Genomic DNA, 18881 nt, shown 5'->3' on the forward strand with positions numbered 1-18881 from the left:
AGGAAATAACTGAAGAAGGAAGTAATTTTTACAAATCTGCCAACAAGGGTTGCCACCAGATTACATGAGGGAACCGGTTTTCTGCAGCCATGATGGGGACCGAGGGCTTTGCCCTCCAGGTTGCAGGCCTGCAGCCCAGAAGAGAGAGCCACACTGCCCCGAGGGGCGCCTGAGGGGCCGGTGACATGCCAGCTCCCTTGGCGGCGGGGCTGCCGGTGCTGAAGGAGTGACCGAGGTGGGACTGGGCCTTGATCCCTGTCAGGCCGGAGCACGGAAAGCCTGATAGCGCCTCTAGGCAGCTCCCTGTCAGGCTTTCAAAACTTGGCAGCTAAGTTCTGATCTTCAATTCTTCTTAAATGAATTGATGTAATGTTGTTGGCAAATTGATAATGAAACAAGATAAGACGGAACTAATATTTAACAATCCGCCAGGCTTATGTTCAAATCGTTCTGCAGAGAAGACACCGGCGAGGGGAGAGGCAGGGTGGCGGATGGGTCACATTCTTTCAGACTTGTCGTGAGCACTGGGCGAGATGCCAGCGCAGTAATCCCTTCCTTAAGGGGCTTGTAGTGAGTGGACGGCACAGACATCTTTTTCTTTTTCTGTGTAGTAATAAATCAGCACCTGGTGGTGCGCTAAGACTCACAGAGGCGAACACATTATTGCGGCTGCACTGAAGAAGGAGGCTGTAAGTCACCTTCAGGGGAACGGAGAAGACTCCTGGGAGGACGTGATTAGAATTGGGTGTTGAGAGAATTTCCCAGGTGGAGAGGTCAGGGGCATCCCAAAGGGGATAGCGTGGGCAAAGTCAACGGCGCACACACGCAGCAGCAGCTGAGCCGCTGTGCGGAGGGAGGCCCTGTGCCATGTGCACGGGTGTACACGTGCACGCCGTCCAGCTGTCCGCCCCACACCTCTGCCCACTGTCTTTTCTGCACACGGTCTGCTCTCTGCAGGAGGTTTGTTGTTAGGAGCAAGACAACACACACGGTGAGGCTCCCTGCGCCCCGCAGTGCCTGACTTGGGGTGTGCTCAGAAAACACGCAGTGCATTACACCGCTCTAGATGAAGGGACTGGGGCTTGCCTCCTTAGCACGTTTGACGATTCCTCCTGACTGTTCAGCCCCCTGCATCCAGGGGGGGTTGGAAGGTAGGCACATCCAGAGTGGGGGTTTGTTTGGGTACTTTGGAAGAATTGATGCTTTCCCATCTCATAGACTTTATTTACAAATAGGAACTTTTAGAAACACAAGGTCAATAACCACAAAGCATACATTCTGGTAAAAAAAAAATTAGATAATTAGCCATCTTAGCTTTGTAGGATTTTTTTCTCTCTCTGTCTCTTCTTTAAAGGTTTTGTGAAACTGCCCAGTTCCCTAGGGTCAAGTGGATTCTAATCATGCTACTCCACAGATTGGCAGTGGGTGACAGCCCCACCCCACACCCCGCCGGGCCCTTGGCTAAGTGTGCCGCAGCTGGCTCCAGCTCTCTGGCGGGGGGCATGCAGCTGCTCAGAGCAGGCCCACTAAAGACATGATTATAGAAACTTTTTGGCTTCCTCTGGCCCCTGACATGTTGAAAATAGGGCTAGACAACATTCATGTTTAGGCCTGATGGGCCCTTGTGGGATTGCCCATCACCATCTGGACCCAAGCTGGTGTCCATGGCTAAAAGGTCATTTTAAAGGAACCAAGAATCGGGCCCCTGGACTGTCCGTCTGCCTCCGCAGTCCTTCACCTTCCTCACGGTGGGCGCTGACTTCCCGCGAGGCCCACAGTGGTCCCAGGACGTGTTCCCTCCCTCTGGGTTCCCACCTTAAGGAAATAAGGAGTCTTATTTCCCCTGTTCAGCTCAAGTTTCCGTCTCTGCCACTTAGAAGGGGCACCTTTTAAGAGCTGAAAAAAGTGCCTGGTATGACTTCTACCTCTCCATAAAGAGTGGATATTTTCACCAAAGGCAACAAAAAGCAACATTTACGAGAGGAAAAACCTGTACAAAAGGGAAGGAGAAGAATGATGAAGGGGTTCTGAAGAAAGGTGCTACCTGGGAGACGTGTGGGCCTCTGACAAAGAGATGTGTGATCTTAAGGGTGGATAATTCGCTGTCACCCGCTACTCCTGGCCTTGGACATACTGAAGTATATAAAAAAATACTCAACTTCTAAAAAAATATGGAGATCAGCGTTTCTCTTGGGTTTGATTGTTCTGTACTGGTAACCCCCACCTTACTGTTCCGGGGTAGCCATCACCAGATTGAGAATGTCACACTGTGATAAAGACCAGGGCATGTGATCGAGAACTCTAGAATCCAGTGATCTGAGTGGGAGACAGCAGCCCGGGCCTAGGAAAACCGTGCACAGTCGCTGGGGCAGTCATTCTCCATCAGGGGCAGTTTTGGCGCTCCTTCCCCGGAGACACTGGGCTGTGTCTGGAGACATTTTTGGCTACAATAAGGTGGGGATGCTATGGGCATCTAGTGGGCAGGAGCCAAGGGTGCTGCTGATGCTCCAGTGCCCAGGAGAGTCCCCCACAACCAGAATTACCCAGCCCCCCATGCCAGTAGTGCATGGGCAGAAGAACCCTGCCCTGGGGTGAAGCCGAGGTCAGACTGTGCCCCTCGTGAGCACAGAAACCGGGTCCTGTACTCCGCTGTAAGCACAGCTGAGGGCAAAGCAGGGTCAAGTTAAACAGTTCAGTCCCCGATGTTCCAGTCAGGTGAGACCTCAGGTCCTCCTCTCCAAGTCCATGAACTTTCTCTCCCAGAGGGTTCCCTTACTTTACTTTCCTCCCGGTGAAATCTTCCAACTCTGAAGTTCCTGACAACTTCCAGGGAAAACCCTGAGCAAACCACACCTCGTGACAGACATGCCTCAGTGGCAGAGCGTATAAATAGTCGAGTCTGAATTGCTCAAGGTCCACGCTGGCAAACAGGCTCACCCACACGCCTTTCCCACAGCATGTCCGAGGCCCACGTCAGTTTGGTGTGAGAGGCCCTTGTGATTGCAGGTGCCCTGGGGTGTGAGGCCCGGGGCTCCCTTCCTCTGAGGCTGCCTCCTCACTGCTCCTTGGTGACAGCCCCACTTGGTCCCTGCAACTTTTGGGAGTGAGGGGGAGGGGAGAATTCTGGCCAAGTTTCTATAATCAGCCTCCAAATGAACAGATTTGCCTTGGACTGTCATGGATTCTCGCTCCTGAGGGCAGCAGCTCCGGGCGAGCCGTGCAGGAGAGGCAGTGGCAAAGCTGCATTTGGGCTTTGATCTGGACAGGCCAAGCCAAGACGTGGGCCTCCGCCTGGAGGCCCCTCAAGCTCCCCTGGCCAGGCTGGGATGTTCTACCGAAGCGCCCTGCTACACGTCTGACTGCACTGCCCGGCCCGCAAGTGCCAGCTTAGACCTCTGCCGGTCTAAGAAGATGGCTAATTACTCCCAATGCCACTGCTGACGGTTACAAGTGGAGGGTTACTTTGGGAAGTCAGACTCAAGTTCCTGCGTGGTTTCTTCTGATCCTCTGTATCTGCCCTCAAACACTGTCCCTGCAATGTAAAGTCAGGATGGGCAGTCGTTAGTGTCCGCCTGGAACCATGACATACTAGCACTGGGAGGTCGTTAGCTCACCCAGTCCGACCTGCTGTCCTGTGGCCGAGGAGAGCAAGGCCCAAGAAGGGACCTCACTGGGCCACATCATACAGCCATGCGGAAGTGAAGCGAGGCCTTGAACCTACTTCTGACTAAGGGGAGTCTTTGTCACTCTGTCCCCTGTGGTTTGTGACTTGTGACTTGTATACACTAGCCCAGAGAACAGAGCTGATCATTATCTTTGAATCACACGCAAAATTCTACCTATGTGGGCCAAGTCCCTTATCTCTAGGCAGAGTTTTTTATTTTATTTACAAGTTGCAGTATTCCCACTTAACCTTTGACTACTACATACTCCATTTAGAGGAACAGGAAAAGAGAAAGTTATGTCCAGAATAGGTCACAAAGGGGTAATTCTGTACATTGGAAGCATTTCCTGGGAAGGAAGATTTCACAGTCATCATCACGTATCCAATAATGCATCCTCAACCTTTAGGAAGTTCCTTTACTCACAGGCTCAGTTGTCAGACCAGAAAAGTGAGGGAAATTACCTTAACTAGTAGTATCTGGAGAGGAGAACATGAGAGAGAAATTCTTGGGCAGTTCCTGATTAAGGAACTGACAAAGGACAGAATTCTGACCAGATGTTGGGGTTGATTCAGAAGGGCATGTTTCTAAAGCTTTCTGACAAGGGCTCTGAAACAAGATCTTCGTATGTTCCCCTAAGCTCAGTAGGTGACATTTATAATCTCACACAATAAGGAAGGAATAAAATGGTGCACCAGGTGAGACAAGGAGAGCTGATTTTCTGGCATGTGGGGGATGGGGGCCATCCTTAAATGTGCGGATCTGATCCAGTTCAGTCACAAATGACGTGTAAGAGGATAAAGTGGTGCTTCCACAGGCCTACCTGCGTCTGACCACTCGAGACTCCCATGCTGGGAGCCACTCAAGCATCTCCATGAGAAAGTAGATGTGCAGGCATGAAGAAGGGTGTGGGCCCCGAGAGTGTTCCTCTACCCCCCTTTCCTGGACCCCTAGATTCCAGCAGTCTCGATGTAGATCCTGAGCAAGTAAAGGTGTTAAATGTCCTTCTGGGGAGTTAGGGTTGCTGATTTAGAAGGAAGAACTGAGCTTTCCTAGCATCAGCAATAAGGAAAACTGCTCAGTGTCATTTCATGTACAGCCCCTGGGTGCCTGCCGCTCTAGCAAGCCTCAAGGAGATGAGACCGAAAGACAGTGAGCGCCCATGCTGTCCTGCTGGATGGCCCTTCTACATTAGACCACGAGCTGCTTGTGACCGTGGATGTGACTCCTTGCAAAGGAGTGTCCCTGGGCACTGATGGGGCTGGCAGTGCCGTGAATCACCTGGCAAGGCTGGAGATGGGCCATGATGCTAAGAAAGCCCAGAATAAGAAGTTGGAAGTGTGATCTCATGAAAAGGGTGCTATCGTACGTCTTAGGAGAAGGAGTGGGTCTCCAGAGCGGAGAGGTCCCCCAGAGCATTCTCTCTCCCCCCAGCAGGGTAGACTCCCAGGTTTAATGAGGGCTCTGGTCCACGTGCCTGGAGGCCCTGGCTTGTGCTTCCTACCGAGGCTCAGGGAAGTCGAGAGTGGGTGAAGGGCGACCTCAATAAACCCACACACAATAGCTGCTCGTGTACCTTGGTTGTTTTGGTGGCCAGAGTTGTTCTTAATCCACCTAAAGGCATCTGGGACAAAATCCGAGAGCAGGGCACCCCCCTCCATACTCGATGAGCACCTTGGCACCACACTCTCCCCTCACCCGCCCCACACACCCTGCATCGCCTCACCTTGTTGGAAGGAGACGTACACCAACCTCTCATCGAATTTCTGGACCTGCCGGAAGTTATTGACCATTTCTACGGGGGATGGGTCGTTCTCGTGTGTGCAGTACAGAGCTGTCTCCAAAGCCAGCAGCTGCGGGGAGAAGAGCAGAAGCACATGCTGCAGGCAGAGGGACGGCCCCCTTGCCTGACTTCCGGGAGGAAGAGACTACCAGCTCTTACCTCCAGAGCCTTGTGGGCCACACAGCAGTGGGGAAGCCAGAGAACTGCTCCCCTTCCCTGTGGGCATTGGGGTGACTGGCCATGGGGTGAGCTGCTCTGCCTTCCCACCTCCCAGGCTTGGGGAAAGGTCAGTGCTGTTAGCCTCAGGTTGTGCCTGAAATCTGGGTGCAGGTAGGGGGATCAGTCTCTCCCTGAGACTGCACCACTGTCCTGAGCCTGATTTGGAACCCAACTCTAAATCAGAGGGGCCTAGCAGGTCCCATCAAAAGGAACAAAAAGAGGGAGGCGAGATTTCACAAGTCATCTGACTGCCAGTTCCACGGAGTTTTCATATCCCCACGTGGATTATACAGTCTGTCTCCAAGGCTGTTTCTGGGAGTAGAAACGCCTGTTCTCTCGGTTACTCAGGTCAGTAGCTCATAGTGAGAAAGGAGCCGCAGCGAGGGGGTGACAGGCGGGGTGGGCCAGGAGCCAGTGTGCAGCACTGCCCCGGCCCTGGCCCCTGACAGCTTTTTTTCCTCTCAGTGAATTGAGACTGTGGAGTAGAGGGACGGGCAGTGGCCTGGTCTAGCTCTGTCACTAACCAGCAGTGATCCCGCAGTATCATCAACTCTCTAACCCTCACTTCTGTCACCTGTAAAATGAGCATGTTAGAGATGTTTGCTGAGGCTTCTGTTGCCGGTTTTACACTAGACTGTGAGCTTCTTGAGGGCAGAGAACCTCACTCATCGCTGTGTCCCAGCTCCCGTGTGTGTTAAACGATTTAACCTGATCCTTCCTTCATTCCACCCTGCAAAGAAAGCGTGCTCTCTCCCACCTGAGAGGCGAACACCATGCATGGAGGGACAGACTAGGAAATGCAACTTAACAACTCTTTTTTAAAGAGACGGACTCATTTTCCTGCTTGACTTGCTAGTCCCATGTAATGGCTGCAGCGCTTCCCACGCACCCATGACATTTGGAGAACATTTGAATAGCCGCCAGTGAACTCTAAGTGAGGACAGTGAGTCATCAATCATGATGTGGGTGACACCACGTGGCCTCTGACCACAGGGGCACAACACTCACCTGCTCCTGGGAGATTTGCACGGGGTTCCTGAACACCGTCCAGAGCACAGTGGGGTGGCAAGGAGGTGTGGTCAGGGACCCTTGGTAGCGATAATACTCTTCAGGCCTCTCAGGAAGCAGCTCTTCGATGCTGAAACCTGGAATGTGCGCTTCTTGGCCTGGAGAGACATGTTGGGGGACGGCGTCGTCCTCGCTCACCATGGCAGAGGAGCAGCTGAGCGTGTGCCTGAGCCTAGAAGCGTGAACTAGCCCCTTCCTGGGCCCTCTGACCCAAGGGCCTGGTCCCGGGCAGCACCTGCCCTCAGCTTTCGTTTCCCTTCAGGTCACTTGGGAGCCACTACATCCTTCTCCGAGGGCGACTAGCGTCCCAGGCCGCTCACCTTTGTACTTCACATCTGGAAGGTGACTGAAGATCTTGTCGTAGGAGGGGTTGAAGGAGCCCATCTGCAGCGGAGACAGGGCAGGCTGAACGGGGGCAGATTCTGTAGGCCGAGCCCGAGCTGACAACTGCTCATCGAAGGGCCTGGCTGGGGGTTCGTGGTCGCCACTGCCAGGCCGTGATGGGTCACTAGGCTGGCACAGGGTGGCGCAGTGGTCCTGCCCCCCTGTAGCTCAGGACATAATGTTTCCAGCTCAAGGCACTGGGGCTGCAGTGTCCCGGGGCTGTGAGCTGGAAGGGAGTGTGAGTTCATACAAGGCAGGTAAGAAACAAAGGTACCTACAGTCTCATTAGGGAAAAATAATGCAAGTGAATCAGGAGATAGTCCCATTTTCTGGGATTAGGAAAGAACTCATCCCAGAGTTCATACCAAGGATGGAACTTGGATGCCAGTTGTGTCAGGGGTTCAGGCATCAGATGGTACAGAATTGAATGATTCCCACCCTCCCGCCCCTCCCCCCCACTCACATGTACCATCCAACTGGGCAATTCCATGCCTTATGCAGTTGAGCTGGGGACTAGGGCTCATCTTCCCAATGTCACAAGAGATGCCCATTTCTGCTGCCCAGCCACAGACAGTGCCGCCTCCAGGCCGAGAGAGAAGCAACTTTGTGGGGGAACACCCCCTGCTCTGGAGGCAAGACACAGCCTAGATGCGATTGAGCCACGCACATCCCACAGACAGGTGTGATAGCACCCCAGCTTTGAATTTCACGTAAAACCCCTCTTAACATCTCTTACCTCTATGAGGATAGCTAGGACGGCAAGGCCTTGTGGCTCTTTACTGGCAGTGCTGGCATTGGGGTACCGGTCCGAGTTATAATGGACAATATGCAGCTGCAGTGGACAAGAAACTGCTTATAAGGGGGTGCACGACTCATGGGAACCTTTCACTTTTGCAGGAGGCTGGAATCCAATGGGGAGGACAGACCTCCGCCCAGGTGGATTATGCCTCTCAGGCCCTCCCCTCATGGCCTCCCAAGTTTCCCTTTTCCCTCATTCCTCCCTGCAGACTCTGCCAGGGCAGACTGTGCCTCTTACTAGCCACTGTATCCCCGAGCCTGATACGGTGCTGGGAAAGTACCATGTGCACAATAGGTAATGAGTGAATGAATGAATGAATGAGTGAGTGAGTTTTTATATTAGCCATGAAAAACCCTGGGTACTTTGGAGCACTTCTCCCTTCTGATTCTATTTGCTTGTTTTGGAGCCCAGGCCAAAATAGTCTCATGTTGTCTGGCCACTCTGCACTTGACCTGGAAGCACAGGGGTCTGGGGCGGTAAACCTCTAACTGTAACTTACTCATCATTGTGTCCAGAGAGGACACCTGTTTATCCCTCTGGCAGAGAAAATCACCACATGGTCTTATCAAGGTTTTATCAGGCATATTTTAACTGGCAATAAAACAAAAATCTTGCTCCATGAATATAGACACTAACCTTCACAAAAACAAATTCTAAATTCATTTTTTCAAAGCAGAAATTGTCATTATCAAAGTGAGGAGGAGAGAAGCTTTGGGGAAATCTTAGGTTTATAAAGTCTGGGTGAGGTCACCGCTCTCTTTCTCTACCAAGTGATAAGCCAGCGAGAAGCCCACCGTCCACAAGCCAAGGGAGAGAGCGCCCACCCTGCGAGGCCTGGATCTGGGACTTCCAGCCTCCAGATCTACACTGGCTGCTACACGTAAATCTGCTCCCGATCGTTCATGTGCAAGCCTCGGTGTGGACAAATGCTTTCATTTCTCCTGGATGAACGGCCAGGAGTGGAAGGGCAGAGCCACAGGCTGGCTGGGAGTCCCAACGCGCCGGGAGACTGATGCAGGGCACTGGAGGAGACCATGTTTGCGTTCCGAAAGGGACAGGCTTCTTTGTATGAGCAAGCTAAATTGCTTCACTTACGTAAAAGTTGATGAATACCCTCAAAGGCCACTACCTCCTCTATTCCCTACAGAAGATTTTACTGTCCATTTTAATACTTGAGATGTTTCCCCTAATTCCCCCACAACTGGGCCCAGTGATGAGGTAACACTTAGCACAGCTGAAGAAAGCTCAGGAACTGGGACCACGGCTTCCAAGAAGAAAACTTCCACATGGGTTTTGGCCCATCCTCTTGAAAGCAACAATGGTGCGACTAACATTTCCTCCTGGGTGTGGGACACTAAAGATGACCATAGGGAATACTGTCCAGGGAGGCAATTCTGCCGATGTTTCACTGGGGACAGTTCTGTTGGGGACTGATGACAGGGAGACGGACAGAGTGCTGCTGCCACGACAAGAGCCAAGAGAGGCTCCTGATAATTAGACATGTGGAGAGAGAAGCATATGGAATACCCAGGAATTCTCTTTACCAGGCTTGAATTAGTTATCCTTCTTCCGCACGTGTATTAAAATATATGGTCTAGTATTTGGTCTCAAGTGAACAAAAGGTCTGGGTAGGCATCAAGACATTGCAATGGCAAAGTCTGACAACATTTAACCTGATTTTTCATCCTAAAGGCGGCAGCATCACTTGTTCTCAAAATGCTGCGTTAGTAAGTAGATCCACAGCTGTGACGCACGCACTTCTGTTGGTCCTTCGCCTCCTGGGGCTACGGCACACTGAGACTTTCTCGCTCTTTCATTTTTCTTCATCCATGTTTTTTTCTGTCATATATGGTTATATTCAGAATTCAAGAATATTTGATTGAACACAGCGCGACGTCCCCCACTTTTCAAGTGGCCCTTTCTAATTTTTAAAAGTTATATCAAATTATTGCTTCCTTTAAGTGGTCCTCTGTTAAGGATTTCTTAGGGCTCCTGTTTCCCCTTTTCCCCCCCGAAGGGTGTGGCCTCCCGCGTTGCCCCACACCATCCTCGCCTGGCGTTGCTTTGACAGACAGAGCAGCAGTCTGTGTGGCTGGAACCCAGAGGCCCTAGGGCCTTATTTCTTTTGTACGCCTGACTTTGAGCTTGTGATCTGTTTTAGCACTTTCCTCACTGCGCTCAGATTAAATCAAGGGTGGGGGGCGCGGGGTGAAGGCTAACAGAACAGAAGGGAATGCCCTGCCGACAGGACTATGAGGTTGCTTATGTGGGCGCAACCCTGAAGAACCTCCACATCCTCGAGGACCCTGCATAGAGAACCCACCAATCTAGGGTTAACCTTGCGTGTTTTCTCTGTTATTGACGTTATGGTCCATCTTCACCAGACTCTTGGTCTAATGATGAAGCTTCATAGCAGAAAACACAATAACTAGAAATATCTTGAAGTGTCCAAACCCTCCCAGCCTACACTGTAACTCCTCCTTTATTCCCCACGAGAAAGTAGGCACCCCCACATGGCAGTTAGCCTGGAAGGGCTGCAGCCCTGGAGGTTCGGAGAGGGGCCTGGTCTGAAATACGTGCAGCCCCAGCAGTGCCGTCCTGCCTCTCCAGAATTATAGTCTTTCCACACTGGTAACGCAACTTGTAATTAGCCTGAGACATTAAGCAGTTCAGCAATTAAGAACAGAGGAAAGTGGTCATGTCAGTGTTTACTGTGGGCTCCACTGGCTGATCAGTAGTATTTATCTCCTTGTATCGCACTGTAAACATTCAGAATGTACCTCCAAATTCAAGGCCATGGGGGCTCTGAATGTGGCCAAGTACAATGGAAGAGTATCCCTGGACCTGGATCCCCATATTCAAAGCACAACCCAGGTCCAGGGATGCAATGGGAAATACCTGTGCGAACGGCATGGAGTGTGAAGACACAGAAGTTTGGGGGGACAGTTACCCCAGTATGATTCAGCAGTGGGATGCATCAGCTACACAAGCTGGTAGGATCTTAATCTGTGCCAACAGAAGGGCGATGTCTAGAAAAGGGGCATATGTGTCCCACGGTGCCCCCCTGGGAGCACTGCCTTCTGAGCAGCATCGCTCAGTAAACGATAGAGACAAACTCAGACTGTTCAGGAGAGAAAGGGGACCAGGACACCACAGAGGAGCTGCAGGGAGGCCGGAGTAGCTACACCTTCCTATGCTGCTGATGGGGCCAGTGTAGAGAGCATGAAGGCTGTGCCTCCAACTCCCAAATGTGCGCTCAGATCTTATCTGCACACCAGCTAAATGGAAGAATGCCAGGTCACCCACCGTCAGGCAGCTTCTGCCAGCCCAGCACCCCACTCACCTCGGCAGCAAAGTGCTCCCCACCAACGGTGTGCTCAGAGCCGTGGGGGTCATTCTGGTCCCCCCAGTGCAGGTGCAGCTGTGTGGCGCTGTAGCGGGACGGGAGGCCCTGGATCTGCATGCTCGGGGGCAGGCTCAGCTTCACTGCGGGAAGTGGAGAGGCAAGCCCAGAGTCAGGCAGACAACACATGCCCGGGCCCAGACTGGGGCAGGTGGATACAGCAAGGTGGAGACTGGAGAGGGGCAGCCTGTGGGTCAGAAACCTGGCCTCTTGTCCTCAGAATGTCCTTATTTCACTAAAGCAATTCCAGTGGCACCTGCACCTTCTTGGTTCCTCTTGCAAAATGATGGCAGGAACACAGATACTAGACCAATGGGTGGCTGTTCGTTTACATATCCATGCACTACACACCTGGCTACGGAAATAGAACCTTTAATAAAGTACCTGCCAAGCTGTAGAATTCTACCACTGCAACAATTGCTATTCGCGAGGCATCTGCTCTACAACAGATCCCAACGCACATCATCTCTCATCTTCATGGTACCCACCAATATGCCCATTTTCCAGGTGGAAGCTCAAGGAGGTTAAAAGTCTTACCCAGAGTCTCATGACTCATAAGCACTCGAGCCAGAATTCCAGGCCAGGTTTGTCTGACTCCAAAGGCTGGGTGCGTGCCCGCAGTGAACTGTGTGGCTTCTTGAGTTCATGATGCCCAAGAGTTCATTCCCACACCGCAGCCAGTGGCCAAGGGGCTCCGGCCTGTCCCCTCCCATCTCAGGACATGTGCTGCTCCTGAGAGGTGCTGCTCTGGCACAGTGGCCTGAGCCCACGGCCTCCAGCATTCCCTGGAGAGAGTGGTCCCAGCCGCCCTCAAGGGCTCCCCCTGGCCCTCCCCTGGGTGTCTCCGTGGAGCCCCCTCCCCGACAGATGGAAGAGGGCAGACAGGGAGCGGAGAGAAGCTCAGACATCCCTGGCAGCTCTCTGGGGTCTCTCCCTCACCTGAATGGCCATTGTTGGTCAGCGTAAACTGCTCATTGGCAGACACATTGTAGCCTTGGAACTTAAGGGGCACAAGGTTGTTGTCATACTGGAGGATGTCACTGTGCAGGTCTATTGGGGACTGCATCTGGCCCCCGCATGATGGGTAGTTCTTGGGCCAGCTTTTCTCCCCGTCAGGACCTGGAAAAAGATTTAAGCCCAAGATTTAATCAGTGTTCCACAAACTCCTCTTTCTTCACCTTCCAACTCTGTATTCAATACAATTCCTCCTTTTCTTAATCCACAGAGGTAATTTCCTCAAGGCCCAGAGATCTCCGCCTATAGAACCAGGTTCGGAAAATGCCCCAAGACCACTTGCCCTTAAAGTGATATGGGGAAAGGCCTGGGGCAGCCCCAGGCCAGGGGCCAGGGCCCGCCCAGCTCTGCTTGGCTTTGTGTCTTGTTCATATTGGGACACAATACACACCCTCCCCACGTGACAACCTGCTGACTTTCAGCCACTTCACCTGCTACAAGCAGGACTGCTCTGGGCCCAGGGCCGCCAGGGGGAACCCAGCACAGGAGCCCTTGCTGGCCAAGGCTTGCGTTCTAGTGGGAAAGGATTTAATGAATCTGCTGGGTGCCCCAAGTTGGAAAAATAGGTGTCGAGTGACTACAGCTCCAGGAGGGTGTCTGAGGCTGATGGAATTACAGGCATGACCCTCTCCTAGTGAGCAAACCCTTGAGAATCAACACTACGCTCATCTACGGTACGTACGGAACCCAACCTGACAGGGATACCAGACAAATACCAAGTAATTATAGGCCTGGAATCACGGAGCCAAGTGCAGGGCTTACACTGAGAAACAGAATGACAAGACTACAGACTAATTATTACAATGTAACTGACAAACTACCAGTGAGGAGGAACAGACTTAAAAAATAAATCCACCAGGGCTCAGGGCTTCTTGATAACTACCAGGTAATAGTCCTTCTGCTGGAAATGAAAATAAACAATTCAATCCCACATTCAGATAAACTTTCCTACTCTCACAGGGAAAAGCCTTTAAAGAACGTAAGGCTATGTTTAAAAGATTATCTCCCATGGTAATTAAACAGATTTTCAGGCTGAGGTTTCTCCAGAGGAGCAAATAATTGACAAGTCATGGCTCGTTCAGTAGAACGTGGTGCCCGTGGGCTCTCCCAGAGCTGGGCACCAGGCCTTGCCACCTGGGCCCGTGCACCGGTATTTCGGCACAGGGAAGGGTGCCGACTCCAGCAGAGGTGGAAGGAACACCAGGGTCTGGGAACCCTTCCATAGACAAGAACGCCGTCTCACAAGTGTGCACACCCGCCACAGAATCCCGATCCCCTGCACCTCGTCTCTGACCAGGGGACCTCATCGGAGAGCAGGGAGAACCCGAAGTCAAACTTGGTGCCCACAGTCATTTAAAGTGCTGAGGAGTTGGTCCTGGGTCTGGGCACACACAGTAGAACCCACTGGTTTTTCAGGCTGTCCGCCTTTGGAGAGACCTTTCCAAAAGTGTTAGCGCTGGGAGGGACTTCAGAATCTCCAGTCCAGCTTCCCACTGGACCCCTGTGTCCTCACTTGTATGCACCACTCTCCACCGAACTCTGTTGTTTTTTCTATCCAAGACCTCAAAGCCCGGACTCAAGGCAGCTCAGCTACACCCAGAGGTGAAGGGGGAGAAGGCTGGGGGACACCAAAGCCATCACTCCAGGGGCAAACTGGAGGAAGGCAGTCCTTCAACTGAGGGCAAAACCAAACCCTTCGGGGACAGGAGAGAGCAGAGCTGACCCACTACTGAGGTTCCATGCGAACCCCAAGGGTCAGAAAGAGGCACACGAGGTGGGTGGTGAGCTCTCCAGGGCGAGGCTGCCGGCCACTTCTCTGCTCGCTGGGCCCACACTCCGGTGGCGGAAGCTGCCGGGCAGGCGTGAATGGGAAGCCTCAGGAAGTGAAGAGGCACGCACGCGTGACTACAGGGAACTAGGTCACAGAGAAAGCGTGTCAGGGATAGCTAAACCAAGAGCTGCTTGGGGACTGGGACCTCTCGTTTTCATCTCTGGGAGCCCTTGTTGTGATAAGGGTCATACATAGCAAGCATTAAGGAAGCATTTTTCCCAGAGAACGAAAGACCCCAGAGAACAGAGAGCTTGAGAAAAGGTGACTAAGAAGACTAAATGGTAATGGGGAAAAAATAAAAGCATTTGCTAAATACAAAAAAGACCCCACCTTTTTTATTTGTTCTAAATACTCCTTCTTGGATGTTAGGCTAAATCAGGTATTTGGAGACAGGAAGGACCAAGGTTAAAACAGGCAACAGAGTCCGTGGAGGCAAACGCTCCCGGGAAAGAGAAGCGGCTCTGGGGCACCAGGAGAGCCCAGAGAACGGGGGACGGCCCGGCCGTGCCACCTCAGCGCCCGTGAGCAGGTCACACCCCACGCCCAAATCTTGTCCTCTGAGCAGATGGGAGGCCTGGACAGCACGTTCCGGAATGTCCCTCTGGCTCCCAGGCTATGAGATTTGCGAAGATGACTGGAACTAAGTGCCTTTGCCCTCCGATTCAGGCGAGTCTGAACGAGTCGGGGAGTGGGGCTCATGCCCAGGCTGCTCCGGTGTGTCAAAGTGCCCAGTGGGGACCAACTCCAGGCACAAGGGCACAGGGCACCGCCGCACCTGGGGCTGGCTGGCGGGGGCGGCGCCTGCGACAGGAACCCGCCGTGGGCCTCAGGGCACCCCTCCTTGAGCACCCGTCACAGGCCCTTAGGTGAGAGGGCCTGAAAGCCTTTTCTATTCCTCCTGCAGCTGCCTGAGGATGCGTCTTCATTCATTATTATTGTTGCAGTTATTTTACTAGCCTCTGTCCTTACAACTCAGCAAAACAAGAATTGCCCCATTGTATAGACAAAAAATTGAGATGAACCAATTTGCCCAAAGTCAGACTTCAGTAACAGAGGTACTTTGCCTGAGTCACGGGACTTCCCTGCCCTTCTGTTTCAATATTTACCCAGGAGTTTGGTGCACCTGTCTCCTCCCTTTCCTGTATTCTCTGTAGAGGCAGGAATCGTGTCTCATCCATCCCTGCTCCGTCCACAGTGCCTGGCACAGAGCAGGCCCTCACATGCTCACTGAGCTGGGTTCTCATGCTGACTTCGTGCTGGTTTGTCCCCAGGGAAGCACACACCTATATTAATCCCCTAGCCTCCCACTCCCCACTGCAACTCTTCCTCGTTAAAGAAAAGGACCACAAAACAAACAAGCAAGCAAAATAGAGCCAGAGATGTGGAAATAAAGAACACACTGACAGTAACCAGAGGGGAGGGGGAGGGAGACAATGGGGGAAAGAAGGGGAAGGGTCATCAAGGAACATGTATAAAGGACCGACCCATGGGAAAGCCAAAGGTGGGTAGGATGGAGGGTGGAAGGTGGGGGTGGGTGGGGCAGGGGAAAGTGTTGGCAGGAAAATGGAGACAACTGTATTCGAACAACAATAAAAAATGGTTTAAAAAAGTGAAAAAAAAAAGTAAAATGGCATTACTTACTTACTCAAGTTCAAAATTGACCCTCCTAGCTTGCTAGTTTACAAGCATAAGGATATGTTCTGTCTGGGACCACTCATTGAAAAAGAAACCTGGTTGCTGTCCTGTAGCCTGGGAAGTGGCCTCCCAACTGTGGGGCTTTGTGGCAGTTCATAGGACCCTACATCAGCTCATGGTGGCTGGTGTCCCCTTTGTGCACAGCTGGGGACATTGTCAGAGCAGCCTCCCTGTCTGTGGTTTGTAAGTGAGAGGTGCCACGTGGCTGGGCACCAGAATAACCAGTATTGGGGTTACTCTTCTGCCCCCAGACCCTGCCAGGGCAATGTACAGTTGCCACCACGGTCACACTGGCCTCTTGGCTGGCAGCTGTGGCTCAGGCTGCAGTTTTTCAGCTCAGTCTCAGCATTCACACTCTGCTGTGTGCCCCGCTGCCAGAGACCACCCCTCGGACTGGCTCTCCTGGAAGAGGTATTTATTTCCAGCCACCTAAAAATGTGACTTTTCTCTTGAGTTTTGTCTTTGCCTCTTCAGCTGGCTGGACCCTTTCCATGACCATGATAAAGGAGATCATGTGAACCTCCCAGTTTGTTTTCCCACAAAAAAGCAAAGCATCAGTACTTTCCAGTGAGTGAATTTTTCTGCTTTAGGCAAAACAGAAGTGGACCAAATTTCTGTTTTGAAATGTAACAAGAGATCAACGTGGCACAGCTCAAAATGCCTGTTGTGATTTCTGATTGGAATTGAGAATTGTGAGGCCCAGGGTAAGACTTGCATTACCTGAGGACCAGAATTTTTTCAAGGGAAATTTCACATGCATACAACGGTAGAGAGAAGAGCGAAATGAACCCCACCCGCCTCTCCCCCAACTTCAACAGCTAACAATTCACAGCCAATCCGGCTTCATCTTTGCCACCCCATCTCTCCTCTGTCCCAAGATAACTTGGAAATAAACCCAAGTGTATGTCATCTGTACAGACTTCAATGTGTCTCTCCAAAACATAAGGACTCAACTACAATCCCATTAGCACACTTAAAAAGTAAGCAATTCTTTAATATTATGGAATCCAGGCAGAATTCAAGCATTTCCAATTATAACTTTTTAATGGTTTATTTGTAAAATTCAAGATTCCAATATGGTCCCCTTATGGCAGTTAATGGGTGTGTTATGGCCTGGAGCCTGACTTCATGGGGCAATGCCTCATCCGAGGACAATGGGACCCACTTTTCCAAGACTCAGAATCCCCGGGGCCAGGCTGGCTCCGCCCATCCTTTGCTCTCATTGGGCCAAGGAGTCAAGTTTCCACCACCACCTCCACCACCAGGTCAGGCCCTGCACAGGGTCACACTGCAAAGGCCCCATGCAGGGTCCCTGCCTCGGCCTTTCCTGTTGGCTGCCAATGCTCCTTTCTTATAATCAGGTTTAACCAGGTGTAGCCTTGCTCCCTGGTACTGCCCCATCCCTCTGCTCCCTTTCTCTGCAGTGTGCCCTGCCCCCTGCAATAAGACAAAGCAGAACCAGAGCCGTCTTTCAGAGCCTCAAATGCCTCTGCCTGTCAAAGCCTTCAGAGGCCCTTCCCAGCCAGCCCCCGTGGTCAGGCCAGCCCTCCGGTCCTCAGAACAAGCTGCTCCCACCAACCTTCACAAGTGTTCTCATGTGAAAAATTGGCACAAAATGCCTCCTTCCCTCTCCAGCCCTCCAAATCTCGACCACTCCTCCAAGTCCAGTTCAAGTCCTGCCTCAGCTGCCCCAGTGCTGCCTCAGCCTGCAATGGTACACTGACGTGAAGTGTCCTTCAACCCAGTTCACCCGGGACTGTTGTCTCCAGACCAGAGCATAAACCTGTCCCAGACCAGAACTCCAAGCCTCCAAGTTTCAAAGACCTTTTGAAGGCTACAATTTTTGTCACACCTCTCCACCATGTCTGAACACATAGTGGCGCTTACTAAACACTTAACAAATTCAGATTTGAAGGGGTTTTTAAGCTCATTTCAGAAATGTAGCCATAAAAGGATGAGAGAAAAGTGTGTGTGTGCATGTGTGTGTATGTGTGTGCACACCCCCCTGTGCATTACAGGAAGATGAAGCTACCAGGGAAACTCGGGTTTTTACTAGAGACATCTGAGCACATCCCATGCAGAGGGAAGGGGCAGTGGAGAAGGAAAGCAGATCTGGAGACAGAGGGGCTCATTAATGGAGTGTGGCCCTGAGAAGATGCTGGGGGAGGATCCCGCCAGCAGAAGCAGGAATTACTCTGGGCTGAAGGAGGCACTCCGTGAATGTTTGCCAGATGGACCAGACAGGACCACTGCTGCCTTTCTGGAAAGGAAGCCCACAGACCGGAAGCCCAGCCGGGAGCCCAGGGACTCAGCAGGCCTGCCACGGCCATCAGGGAGCGGCACAGCTGTGGGAGGGCTAGCGGGCTAAGCTTTTCACCCCCTGAGGTGTACGCAGCCAGAGCACACCACTGAGCCTGAAAGTGTCTATGCGATATTTAAAAACCGTACTTATATTTGGCTATCAATATGCCTGTGTCTTGTTTTAAAATGTAGTAACATAAGATTCCAAAGCAGATACAAAAGGAGAGTATGGCATAATATCCCCATGCACCCACCTGTTCACGACTGGTTCGGTTCCACCCCCCACCCCACCCATTCCCCCTCCAGTGGATTCCTTTGAAAAAAATCTATAGATGCTTGTACATAACTAAAGAACTCTTACAAAGTAACCACAGTATCATTTTTACATCTAAAAACTGTTAACAGTAATTTCTTTTTGTCATCAAATACCCAGTGACTTCACATTTCCCCGATGTCCCACCGATTTATTTAACAGTTTGTTTGAGACACAGTCCAAATAAGGCCCACGCACTGGGACTGGCGATACGTCTCTGAAGTTTCCTTTGACCTCAGGACCCCTTTCACCTCTCTCCAACGTGGGGGTTTTTACTCTGTTCGTATGTGTATGTTCACAGACTCATGACTGCCTTGGGCAAATAACTTACGGAAGCAGATGAAGGGCAATTTCATTGTTTTATAACTTTTTTGCAGACATGATATAGAGGTAAGTGAAAATTTTTTAA

At 51.7% G+C, this 18881-nt stretch overlaps 2 protein-coding genes across 10 annotated transcripts in view; one reads left to right on the plus strand and one right to left on the minus strand.

The window, feature by feature from the left end:
* APH1B (aph-1 homolog B, gamma-secretase subunit) overlaps positions 1–12562 on the plus strand; it is a 56321-nt gene extending 43759 nt beyond the window's left edge. The window contains exon 7 of the mRNA XM_036034478.1: positions 12544–12562. The gene's annotated coding sequence lies outside the window, so the exon portion shown is untranslated. The remainder of the gene's footprint in view (positions 1–12543) is intronic.
* The window catches only part of CA12 (carbonic anhydrase 12), a 52094-nt gene that overhangs the window by 7865 nt on the left and 25348 nt on the right, over positions 1–18881 (minus strand). For 5 of the 9 annotated variants that reach the window (XM_028508225.2, XM_036034449.1, XM_036034447.1 and 2 more), the window contains exons 3-8: positions 12258–12437; positions 11259–11401; positions 7853–7948; positions 7053–7116; positions 6673–6830; positions 5389–5515 (exon numbers count right to left, since the gene is read on the minus strand). In XM_028508225.2, coding sequence (XP_028364026.1) covers positions 5389–5515; positions 6673–6830; positions 7053–7116; positions 7853–7948; positions 11259–11401; positions 12258–12437 — 768 coding nt within the window. Of the gene's footprint in view, positions 1–761; positions 3533–5373; positions 5516–6672; positions 6831–7052; positions 7117–7852; positions 7949–11258; positions 11402–12257; positions 12438–18881 lie in introns of those variants that run through there. The other 4 variants (XM_036034445.1, XM_036034444.1, XM_036034455.1 and 1 more) reach the window with 3 other exon arrangements.

The sequence above is a fragment of the Phyllostomus discolor genome, chromosome 1 (genome assembly GCF_004126475.2).
Source record: "Phyllostomus discolor isolate MPI-MPIP mPhyDis1 chromosome 1, mPhyDis1.pri.v3, whole genome shotgun sequence".
NCBI lineage: Eukaryota > Metazoa > Chordata > Mammalia > Chiroptera > Phyllostomidae > Phyllostomus > Phyllostomus discolor.